This window comes from Schistosoma haematobium, chromosome 3 (genome assembly GCF_000699445.3).
Source record: "Schistosoma haematobium chromosome 3, whole genome shotgun sequence".
In the NCBI taxonomy this organism is placed as follows: Eukaryota; Metazoa; Platyhelminthes; class Trematoda; order Strigeidida; family Schistosomatidae; genus Schistosoma; species Schistosoma haematobium.
Window position 1 is genome coordinate 40062396 of NC_067198.1, and position 13351 is coordinate 40075746.

Consider the following 13351-nt stretch of genomic DNA (forward strand, 5'->3'; position numbering starts at 1 on the left):
AAGGACAGCATCCCTACAATTGCAGAACATATGGAACTCAAAACAACTTTCAACAAATATCAAAGTGAGGATCTTCAATACGAACGTCATAGCATTCCTACTGTACGGAGCTGAAACTTGGAGAACTACTACATCCATCATCAAGAAGGTGCAAGTATTTATAAATAGCTGTCTACGCAAGATACTTAACATCCATTGGTCGGTTACCATCAGTAACAGCCTTCTGTGGGAGAGAACAAACCGGTTTCCAGCTGAAGAGAAAATTAGGTAAAGATGATGGAAATGGATAGAACATACACTACGCAAATCATCAAACTGCATCACGAGACAAGCCCTAACTTGGAATCCTGAAGGGAAGCAGAAAAGAGGAAGGTGAACAATAACTGGAAAGAGCTGGAAAAGATTGCTCAGGGTAGGGTTGAATGGAGAGTGCTGGTGGGCGGCCTATGTTCCTCCACGAAAAGTAACAAGCGTAAGTAAGTGAGAAATGTAGATGGACATTCTCAAGATTTTTTTAGCGTCTCTCAAAGGTCGTCCATAAATTATAGTCTCACCTATTTATTATTATAAACAAAAAAAATTCTATAATCAATGAACTGATCAAATATTTCGTACAAAAAATGGATTATTCATTGACCGTAAAGTTTACAAATGAAACATTTTATGTAATAGTTAGTAAATTTAATTATTACATCAAAGAAACTATTTTTCTAAAACTATCTATTATAAGTATTTAATTGAACAAAAAAGACCTGACTAATCAGCATGGTAGTTTAATAATTCAAAAGGTGCTTAAACTTGTTTTGTCATTAAAACTGATAACAAATTTTATGATATTCATAGAACTGACAGGATCTGATCAACTGTAAGATAGAATAAGAGATTGACTATTATTAGCTGAAGCTAACCAACCGAGATATGAATCTTACAAAGGAACACCAATTCTCTTAAATTTACAAACATGCACCGACAAAGTATAATTTAGAGTGCAAACTCTAGATCATAGGCTATCTCTCAGTTTCTTAAGATTAATTTTTCTGAACAAAAATTTTATAATGTCTCTGATTAGGACTTTAATTCAGTCCAATGTAACATATTCCTACTAAAGTTATTATTGGTGGAGTTTTGTTCTCTGAGCTGGATGGTTTGATCGTGCCTTTTGGCGAAATTCTCCCATTTTCGAACAACGAGAAGCGTATTACGCTCATATGATTTTGAGATGGTGGAGAAGATTTGTAGCTCAGGTGGATGATTTTGGTGGAGTTTTGTTCTCTGAGCTGGATGGTTTTGGTCATATGAGCGTAATACGCTTCTCGTTGTTCGAAAATGGGAGAATTTCGCCAAAAGACACGACCAAACCATCCAGCTCAGAGAACAAAACCACCAAAATCATCCACCTGAGCTACAAATCTCCACCATCTCAAGGTTATTATTGTCTAATTGGAATATATCAAACCTTTACGTATTATCGGCACTCGCGTTGACTCAATTAATCCTAATGATGATGAATGAAATATGAATCCCTCATTTAGTTTTGCATATAATGAACTAGGTAGTCATAAAAACCAAACAAGAAATGTTATAGAAGAGCTTATTTCAGGCTTTCTTATGCAAGTAAATAGATGGTAAATATGAATAAATGTTCGTTGTGTGATATTTGACCATCATTAGCCAATAAACGAGTTATGTATGATTTCGCTTTTATATCACATATAGAATATATCAAATACAATTGAATAGATAGATGACCAGTCATCCAGATAAACATACAAACACACACTCATATATAAAAACGTTCAAAGTTAACAATGTGCACTTAATGAGGAAAACTATATAAGCATTGATAATAACCCAAAAGAGATTACAATAAACTGTATCCGAAAGTTCAAAAAGAAAAAATTAATGTAAACGTTAAAGTCCCTGTAATCTTTTTAGAAACCGAGTAGTGATCAATCGCTAATTGTTCAAGTACCTATTGAAAATGAAGTAAAACACGAGAGAATGGTATTTACCTGACAAATGAAAAATAACAGATAATCATTTATGACAGTAATGAAAACAATCAACATCCAGATTAATAACATATTGATAAGACTGGTTTTCGTGATTTTCACTTGTAGATTGTTTTACAATGAGTCTGAAAACGTTTATAGTTTATATGCCATAATACATAGATTTTACATCTATTACTAACAAATACGTTAAGGTGCAGCTAGCAATTTATCTTCCTACCTATTTAGGTTTATGTATAGTCAGTCAATTCATCATAATAAAGTCTTCATGGAATTAGGAATTTTTAAGTTCGACACACTTTTATTCTTTTAGATATTAGAAAGAATAACCAGACGTTTATGGAATGGAAATAATGTGTTTGGGTCACCTATAACTTTAAGTTAATCTAAGTGCTCATTTAAAATAATAAAAGACAGAAAATAAAGACATTTATGCAGTTTGATCATTTATTTGGTGACAAAATTTAGTTGATAAATTTCTGGCTTAAAAGTGGTAGTTTAATGACTTCTTTGAGCCAAAGCGATTAAGAATCCTATTTGGAACCATTCAGTATATAAGGTGATTTCGGGAGACATAAATGTATTCATCACTGTATAAAATATTGGCTGAAGTAATTAACAAGCAAAGTGATTTGTTTACCAGTTCCATTACTTCCAGAAAAGTGATCACACAGGGCGGCCTGCTTGAGCATCTGGGTTACTTGTTCCTGCCATCTAGATATTTCAACAAGTTATAGATTTTTGTTTGTTTTAATATATCATTATGTTTAATAATCGCATAACCTATCCTGCTGCGTTTCTGAAAAGTGTACAACCTTTCGTTGTCAAAGTTACAAAAAACTCAATAAGAGACAATGTGGTTGCTGGCAATATTCAACGAAAAGAATGCACATTATTCAGATGTTCATTCACTGAAGTGCTAACATCTAACTGGCGATCACTCAATATTTATCGCCAGGACCGACCAAGAAGAAAGAAACGGAAACTTGTTGAAATACTTTGCGCTGAGAATTCTATATTGTACCAAAAATATGATATTGAATAAATCAGATAATAATAATTTTTGATTAAAAACTTGGTTACATTAATGACAATTTGTTTGTTTCACAAATAATGATACAGAACATATTTCAAACACATTTACAAATTATATCCCATCGAAAACACCTCAGTTCTCTGTTGTTTTCACTCATTCCCGTACCTAAGTCAATTAGTAACTGAAAACTGTTATCATATTTAAAATAATCAGTTTGGGATTTTGTGGATTTTATAGTAATTTAATGGTTGAATTTCTGAGCCAATTGAAACTAGACTACTATGGAAAACCTGGAAGCAATAGACAGCCATTTCAGCCTAGTATGGGAGTCCTCAGTAGTGCGCATCCACGATCCCGCCCCTCCTCGCGAGCTTTGAGCCCAGGACCTATCAGTCTCGCGCCAGGTGCTTAACTAACTTGACACTGAGCTGGCCGGCATCCAATGGTGTTAATGAATAACTTCAAATAATCCAACGAATTGAGCGACACATCCACCATTGTATTCATTGGGTTGCTATCTCACAACAGACCCGGGTAAACTCCACTGATTACGGCTTCTCAGTAGAACTCCAGAAAAACCTCTTGGAGACCGTCACTAGTGAAGATTTATTGATTATAATCAGAGAGGGACTTTGTGGATATTATAGTAGTTTAATGGTTGAATTCATGAGTCAATTGAAGCTAGACCACCATGTAAAACCTAGGAGCACTGGATGGCCGTTTTATCCTAGTTTGGGACTCCTCAGCAGTGCGCTCTGATCTAATCTACATTAATCTATATTAAATGACTAACTGTCCTATCACAAAAACAATCCCGTATAATTATTTAAAAGTCATATCTTCCTGATCGAATTTTTTGAAAAATCGCTTACATATAAAAATAAATTTATTATTTAATTAAACTGAATTTGAAACAATTCATATTTATTCTATGTCAAGAAACTTTCGTTAATTTAATTCATCCAAACCTAATTATTAGTTGTTGGTAACCATGGTAACCAAATGTTTATCTCCTTCTTTACTTTGATAAAAGACAATCGAACAATTTAAAAATGTTAATTATTTTATGATTCTTTTGTTTTATACACCCATTTAAAAGTTATTTATTAATTTATTCCATTTTTATTGTGACTTTTCAATCTGCCATACATATTTAATCAATGAAAGTTTACTGATAACAAGGAGCTATTCATAAAAATAAGATGATAAAGCTCATTTCTATCCAATCTGAATTTTCGGAAATTAAAGTTTGAATCAGAGCCCAATTTACACTTTTGATTTAGAAATAGGTATATAGTTTAGTTATGGAGTAGAAGAATCCTTTATTGTCTTGTGAATGAATACGCATACTAAGATGGTGGTTGAAGGTAGTCAACATGAAACCCAGGACTTAGGTTTCGTGCTGTTTGGCACTTGTCAGCAAGGTGTACCTGTAATCTTGAGGGAATTGATGCTCCCTGACGGATTCGACCTCAAATCACCCAGCTTCACAGTCAGAGACGTTACCACTGAGCTATCTGGGCCATGACTAACCTCCTGTAGGACTGAAGTATATTTACAATTGATTGATCACTGAGTGGTGATTAATGTTATATGTGTAAAGTCCTTATTAGTGTATATCGAATCCCATCGACCAAGTTACAATGTAGCCATCATATCTCGTCTTTACCGATAGTATTAAATATCCAATGTAATTTAAAGGCTTGGAACGTTTCATAATTCATTAGTAATTCAAACCCAAACAGAGCTGAGATGTTTGTTGTTTAAGTGATTGTTTGAATGCTATTGGTTGATTGATGATTTCTCTTTGTAGACATTTATCAACAAGATAAATGAGGAATCTTGAGATAATCACAATGGCAAACCAATCCACAGACTGAGTGATAGGTTATTATATGAAGCATATTTCTTTGTCATGATATCTTATCAATATTTATAATTACACAACATTTTACCCCTATGAATCACTAATGTTCTATGATGATCATTATTTATTTACAGGCGTAAAAACCTTTCAGAAAGTCTTCCCAGTCTAAAGTAAGTACTTTATAATGTGTATCTATAATATAAAATATCACATGCAGGAAACTATATTTGTTGTTTCGTAACCTAACATATTGTGTGCATATGCTACTTATATTTGTGTTAACTTACTTGTGAAATTGCTATATATAATCATTCATTTATCAGTTGATTTCCTGTTCAAGTTATACTTGAGAACACGTAGACCCATAGAAAGATAAACCGTTAATGAAATATTGCGGTGATATCTGTTTGTACCCTAAATTTTACTCATAATCTGATGTCAGTAAACCAGTTGGTAAATTATAATGTGACTCCTTTAAAACCGGTGAATTATTTATAAATAATACAAGGAGAAAATAAATACTTTAGCGTACGATACTCGGCAAACAAAATGGATGAATTATATCCAATTTAAAAACCACTGAAAAACAGAGACACTGATCAATTGCGTCATCCAACTGTAGATCTCTTTAGGAACGGGCACTTACAGTCTCGCTAGTGATCAAGCTCAGTCCCTTCAGTAAGTTCTTAAGCACTATACCATCATATTGATAACCGAAGACAGATATTTGAGACTCTAACCAATTAGACGCATAGTAGTGAACAAAAACACGAGTGGAGACAACTGAATACCTTCGACGCGAAACGACCGAGCATTTCAATAAAATCTGAGAACCATATAGTAAATCGTTAATTTGCAAAACATCAATCCATCATATCAACCAAAACTGTTCGTGTTGCAAATATCAGTTCATTGTCTCACATTTCATAGTTCATGCATTTTCATATCAATTGCGTTCCGTTCTCGTTCTTTCCTTATCGATCTTCTACTGAAATACATTCTATGCTTAACCACCGTGATATACTACTTATGTGGATATAAGTAACTCACACCATAATATATCAAGAACATTAATTATACATGTCCATGACGATGGTTTCATTCACGATATACCTAAACTCCAATAATCATTACCGTTTTATTAGAACATAAAGAATACATTTCAAAATAAGTGTAATAAATTTATATAATTATAAGTATTCTATATTATGTAAATAGAAGAAATTCAAATATCACAATAGGATATACAGTTTACCATTGATTTTCTAAATGAATTTCGTGGATTGGTTGAAGTTATACATTGACACCCTTGGATGCCGGCCAGCTCAGCGTCTAGTTGGTTGAGCGCCTGGCGCGAGACTGATAGGTCCTGGGTTCGAATCTCGCAGGGAGGGGCGGGATCGTGGATGCGCACTTCTGAGGAGTCCCATAATAGGACGAAACGGCCGTCCAGTGCTTCCAGGTTTTGCATGGTGGTCTAGCTTCAACTGACTCATGATCTCAACTGTTGAAAAATAATTGGTTACTTAAATTACCTAATTTATATTCAAATTTTTTATTCTCTAAGCAGTTGGTTTATCTTTTCAAATTCATTTAACTGATATTCTGAGATTGATCTTACTAATTTTATTTACTTTCGAAATTTGATTAAGTAAATGATTCATTATAATCCTATTAACAATTGCTTGATTACATATTGTATTGAAGGTTAACCTTAGGGTATATTAATTAACAATTTTAGAAGTGAACTAATATGTCAAATAATTAGTTCATTCAATATGTTAAAATCCTATTTTCAAAAGGGGTTTTGTGAAGAATTTAGTAATTTCAATAGTTGAAATCATGAGTTGGTTGAAGCTAGACCATCATCGAAAACTTGGAAACGCTGAATGGCCGTTTCATCCTAGTATGGGACTCCTCAGCAGTGCGCATCCACTATGGAAATGACTAAAATCTCCACAAAACCCTCTCCGATAATAATCGTCTGCTCACTACTGACTGACTTCAAGAGACATTTCCTGGAGTTCTAGTGAGAAGCCATGACGAGTGGAGTTCAACCGGGTCTGTAGTGAGATGTCAGCTCACTGAAGACAATGGTGTGCCCTTTGTTGTTGACCAGCTCAGTGGTCTAGTGGTTAAGCGCTTACCCACGAGACATAAGTTCTGAGTTTGAATCTCGCGGGTGGCGAGATCGTGGATGCGCACTGCCGAGGAGTCCCATACTAGATTGAAACGGCCTTCCAGTGCTTCCAGATTTTCCATGGTGATCTAGCTTCAATTGACTCATGATTTCAACTATTGAAAATCCTATTTATTGAATAATTTTAAAATATCGATATAAGCTGTAAAATTGAATTGTTTAGTTTAGAATTCGGTGACATTGTAGTAAACTTTGCGGTGAGACTATAATTGATGGATGACGTTCAAGTGACGCCAAAGTCATCTTGAGAGTGTCTACCTACTTAATAGGGATAAATGAAAGTTATAAAGTAGTTTTAGGAATAAAGATAATAACTTACAGTTGATGGTAAGGGTTAAGATTTTGATTCATGGTTTTTATCACGAACTAACATCAGCTGAAATGCCAAGACGTTATTTAGACGAATGAGCGAATGAATTTTGCTCCAAAATCCAAGATCTGTTATTTTAGACCCGATTGGTTCTTCCATAAATTATAGTCTCGCCAACTTTGTCATAATTTTAAAGTCTTTATTATCCACTTGAGTATACATGTTTGACTACTTGAGAATATAATATGATGAAAGTAAGTTTCAATGAGAATATTCCAAAAGTGAATTACAACAGTCTTAAAATGAATACATATCATGATATTATCATGGAAAATATATTAAACACATTATGTTAGGGTCCTATTAAAAACCAGGGACGAGAAAGTCAAAATTCAGTTGATTTACTAATTATGAGTTTTGTACAACATTACTTCCGTCCTGATTCAATGTGATAATCATTCAGTGTAGTATTTATTTTGTTTTCCCGTATGATATTATATTCTGTACAACATCAGATGTTCTTGTATTCCATTGACATGAACTATGCTCAGAATTTGATTTGTCATAACTGAGTATTTTTTATATATGTGATTTCATTCTAATTATTAATCAAAGTGTGTGTGTGTGTACAATCACTATATAAATGAATGTATTTTCGACTAGGGTCGTCGTCGTCGTGCTTTTGGGGTCAATAAATCTTTCACTTATAACAGTCTTTGTGTTCTTACTTTCGCGTCATGTGAATTTCCGAGGTCCCTGGTTTCGAGTATAAGTGATAAGCGTTTCCAACACAACAATCAGCGACGACCAGATATAACAAGTAGCATTCAACTGACAAGTTATAACAGTTAAGGTCCTACTAAAAACCAGGGACCATTGGATAGCTGTCTTATAAAGCAAAATGAACCGATATACGTACATACAAAGTTCTACATTATTGTTAACTGACTGAATGGATAGCTGTCTTATCCTAGTCTAGAATTGACTGAGAACCATTGACCCCACCCACAGTCAAATCCAGGTCCTTTAGATGTTGTGACGAATATCAGATTATTACACCACTGATACAGCTTCTATCACTTAATAACGTTGGGGACATTTTCTTGTGCTCATTGTTGACGTTAATGTAATAAAAATAAACCACTAAAAGAAATAAAAGTATAATGCGGTTTGCTGTTATTTTGATCTTGACTGAATTATAACTGGTCAGTTGCCGTCTTATTAGCAACTTTTAATCATTCCAATTAACTAGGAATTAAGTAACCAATTTATGTATATTATCTTCATTACGACATATGGTTATCTACATTTAAAGGTATCTCTCTATTTATCATTCTATTGTTAGAACTAATAAAATTAGAATCACATGATTGTACTTTAAAAAAAGTGTATTCTCATTTTTCTATAAGATTGTTTCAATGTTCATTTTATTGTTTCATATTTCAGATGTCCTGTATTATTGATCACAGGAGCTTTAGCTTCACATCATAAAAAATGTCGTCAATTATTTGAAGATCTTGAAAAAATACGTCGTGATTCTGGTGGTCAATCAGCTTCAAGTGAATTTGTAATGATTGATGATGTATCAAATGTTCTGACTGAAAGAGTAAGTCTATATGTATCAGTAATATTTATTGATTATTCAAGTAAACAATATAGAACTGTTAAATTTATAATTCATTATTGTTTCTTATTGAATGTAATTATCAACTGACTTTATCAAAGTATACATTCTAAAAACAAATATTTTAATGTGGTTTTACTATTGAACAATTGGAAGGTGATAAAGTTTTACATTAGTGAGTGCGCATGATATAAAAGGTAGTTCTTGTAACTCAGTATACACTATATTTATTCGGAACATGAATAAAATGCTTTTGTATTTTTAGAGTGCGACTTCTTATGCCATCGAGAAAGCATATTCCATTTTGTTAGGCACAAAAGTACTACAGTGCAGGTACATCCGGCCGATGATAAGTTGCTAATAAATAGAAAGAAAAAAAATACTATAAACTTTCAGTGGGGAAGAAAACTATGAAATATTTAGTATTCTGAAAGCATTATCGTCTTTTCACCTGTTCAAATTGTTTGGGAGAAATGAATTAGATGAAACGGACACATTCAATCTCTTAGCCTACATATGTATATAAGTGACCGTAAATACTTTAAAGCTAATAACAAAATGCATCCAGTCATTTGATATATATATATATATATATATATATATATATATATATATATATAAACGTATTGACTACTACGTATTTAGAGTTATGCATCCATGCAATCATTTTTTCTTTTTCTTTCTGTTTACGCTTAAAACTTTAGCCGAATAAGGTGGTCGATAGTATGCAATACTTTTTACAAGGAATCGGATTATGTAAGTCACATACATAAATATGTAGATGTGTCTCGATAAGGTAGATGATTGAAGGGTTTGACTATACGGGAATATAGAAAGTCGACAAATGTTTTCATTTAAACTTAGAAATTTCGGTGGTAAATATTGGATGTTGGAAAGCCGTGAACAATTTTATACAAATCGAACTGACATATATCTGTCTTTTCTGTCATAACTCACAGATTTAATAGTATCGTCCTCAACCAAAGAGCTAAATATCCTAATCATAATATCTTTTAAAACTCCAGATGCTAATCGTTAAGGAGTTTTAAATTCGAACGAAACAGTCATTCATGGTTCATTCATTTTTAATAATTTTCCTATCGTTATTAACAAGAGTTTAAAATATCTCTCTGTTAACATTCAAGTTTCGATATAATCAACCTTTGTTGCCATATGTGAATACTGTAATGATTTTCGCTTCATAGCCATTTTATCACAATTTAGTTTCGCCTAGAATTCTAAATTTAAGAATAAAGATAAACAGAAGTGACTGAAGTGAAAATTCACTTATAACATAACCAGATAATTTTGCTAAATAATTGCCGAGTAGAAACCAACTTCATAACTATTTCGTTCGTAATCCTTATCAAATTCTTTTTATCAAGCTGTAATGTAAACGTTTGTATAAGTGATTCGACATTATGTGAACTATGTTTGAATGTCAGATAATTCAAACCATTTAGTAATAGGTATCCATGTTAGTTGTTAGTGATTAACTTCATAGCGCTTGACGTGTTGTATAGTAATCGTGCAGGATGAAAAAAGGCTAAAGAAAAGCAGATAAAAATACTGTTTACCTGTACCATATTGGGAAGTATAGACTTTCTTGTTGCTGATGAAATAAATACGTTTTCGTCATTCAAATTTCTCTGTGAATTAACATCACAGAGATCCGGAAAATTTTTGTTCCTGCAATCATATTAGCGGGTGAGATAGATATCAACAATTATGCTAAATAATTGCTACATAATATTGCAAAAATAGACTCTGTTTGAATCTTGTCCAAGTGACCTAAAGGTAGTATGCAGATTAAGAGACTAGAAGAACTTAATGTGGGTCATAAAAGGAGTTGTCATTAAATCTGATTGCTAAGTGTTTAACAGTCTTCACAAATTGTCGAATCGAAACTTTTGGCTAGTATCTGGAAATATACCAATGATTTAGTCGTCAGTTTATTGTCGTTTCATTTATATATGTCATACCTAAAGTGAGGTTATTTTCAAACCAAATTCGTGGTTTGTGTCATTTGTAAGTGACATAATCTATCTGATGTGATTTATCATAAATGTTATTGACTTAAACACTAAAACGAAACAAATAGTTACCGTGACTATTGTAAAAGTGAAGCAACTTCTTCTACAGTTTGGATATTATGATTTTATTTATTTATCAAACGAGTTGAATGGTGTGCATAAATATAAGCTAGTTTTTATCACGAACCCCAGAATAGGGCTCATTCACGGCCTTGCTGCTAATCGAACCCGAAACCTTCAGGTTTAGAACTACCCAACAGTTTCCACAAACCCTCTGTATTGGCATAGAAATATACCATAAATCGGGTCATCTACCTATCAAGATTGTATCATTACTGTTTTGACAAATATTTATCGTTTAAAAAGGAGCAATAACTAGAGACCTTTCGTTCATGTGTTTTATTCATAAGATTTACTCACTTTACATAACCTTTATGGTTAAATAATCATCACTTTTCTACTAGTCAACTAATGTCATTCTCATTTTGTTTTATTTAGTAAGCAATTTAAAATTACAAAAAACACCAATGCAATTAAATCGTCGAATGTCAATGGAAGATTATGATCGACCATTGGGTAAAACACATTTTATTAGTCGACTTTCACAACAAGTCCCTGAAGAGAATACAACATAAAGAAAAACAATCAATCTTAATAATAATAATATTAATATTAATAATAATCAGTTTGTTATATTATTTTTTTTTCATTTTAATGTGTTCAAGTGTATGACTTCCTTTTTCTCGGATGAAAGAGTGACCTGATGATTAATTTTTTCTTGACTTTGCACGCTAAATAATTCAAATGGTATATATTTGTTTCTTTATAGTTGACTTGTGCGCATTTATAAATACATATACATGTTTGTTTATAACCATTACGGGATAAAAAAGATCTACTGTAACATTGTATACTGTATTTTTAAGACTAGTAATTGTACTACTTATATATATTACTATCATTACTATTTTAAGTACCGTTCAACTTGTATTTGGCGCACACAACAGGACATAACACTATGACAAAATATTGAAAAGAAAATAACTTTTTTTTAAAGTTATGCTTTAGCTAAATATTCGTCACAGTAAGGGATATATATATAATGTAAACTGGAAAATAACCATCATATAAGATTGTTATAAAACTGATCACTTCTTCTTCTAAACCAGTTCAACTATCATTTCAATTAGTAGTAGTAGTAGTAATAGTAGTATATCTTTATCATAACTTATCATATTCGATTCATACTATGCATATGTGGTATTGTTATTACTTTACATTTATTCTTCTCATTTATTATTTTACCTTTGTAATTCACTTTGTTCCTTTTTTTTAAAAAATTATGTTCCTATAATTGATCATAAATAGTATTTGATTTTATGTTTCCTTTAGCTTTTAATATGGAACTAAAATAATAAAATAAAAAATTTATTTAGTATTATTATTTTTAGAGAGAGAGAGGAAATTCATTCAAAGTATAATAATACACACATAAATATATAAATATACATATATCCCTAACTCTAGTTTTTCTATATTGAAAATGCAATGTAAATTAAAATAATTTAACATTTTGATTGAGATCATGGACCGATTGATGCTAGACCACCTTTCGAAACCTGGAAGCACTGGACGGCCGTTTCGTCATATTGTGGGACTCCTAAACAGTGCGGATCAACGACCCCGCTCGCGGGATTCGAACCCAGGGCCTTCGGTCTCGCGCGAACGCCTAACCTACTGGACCACTGAGCCGGCATCCAGCGGTGATAGTGTCTAACATTTATTTATTTCAGCACATAAATATCGGTACAAGTGGGCACCAGATGCATATGCACCACATAAATTTCATTTGATTTGTGTGAGGGCTGTGATACTGTGCGGGTGGTTTTCTTAGGGGATCATATCCGGAGCCTTCGACCTAAAGGTCTGAACCACAAGACAATGGAGCGTCGTAAGGAGATGTAGTCCCATGGTAGACGGTGACCAACGATTAGTTTATACACAATTTGTTCCTTCAGGATACTTGGGCCCATGTGCACCATTGGTTTGGAATCAGGGATTTCCAACTCCTCTAGGTGGATTCTCCATGTCCATTGACCTGGTTAAAGCGCCAGAGTTTCGCTTTACGTCCTCTCAATTTCGTAAACAACACCCCCGCCACGAGAAGACAGAGAGTAGGTCTTCCCTGACAGAAGGTACATACGCATGGGCATGTGAGAGCATTTCGAGAAGGAGAGCAGGACATCCATAAAATGATTTTTGTCATATA

General features: G+C 32.9%; 1 protein-coding gene across 2 annotated transcripts in view; it reads left to right on the forward strand.

Annotated features, from left to right (window-relative positions):
* The window catches only part of NDRG4_1 (NDRG member), a 123814-nt gene extending 111243 nt beyond the window's left edge, over positions 1-12571 (forward strand). For both annotated transcript variants that reach the window (XM_051213855.1, XM_051213856.1), the window contains 4 exons: positions 5050-5085; positions 8872-9031; positions 9754-9805; positions 11581-12571. In XM_051213855.1, coding sequence (XP_051069868.1) covers positions 5050-5085; positions 8872-9031; positions 9754-9805; positions 11581-11717 — 385 coding nt within the window. In that variant the 3' untranslated portion in view covers positions 11718-12571. The remainder of the gene's footprint in view (positions 1-5049; positions 5086-8871; positions 9032-9753; positions 9806-11580) is intronic.
* Positions 12572-13351: the final 780 nt, after the last annotated feature.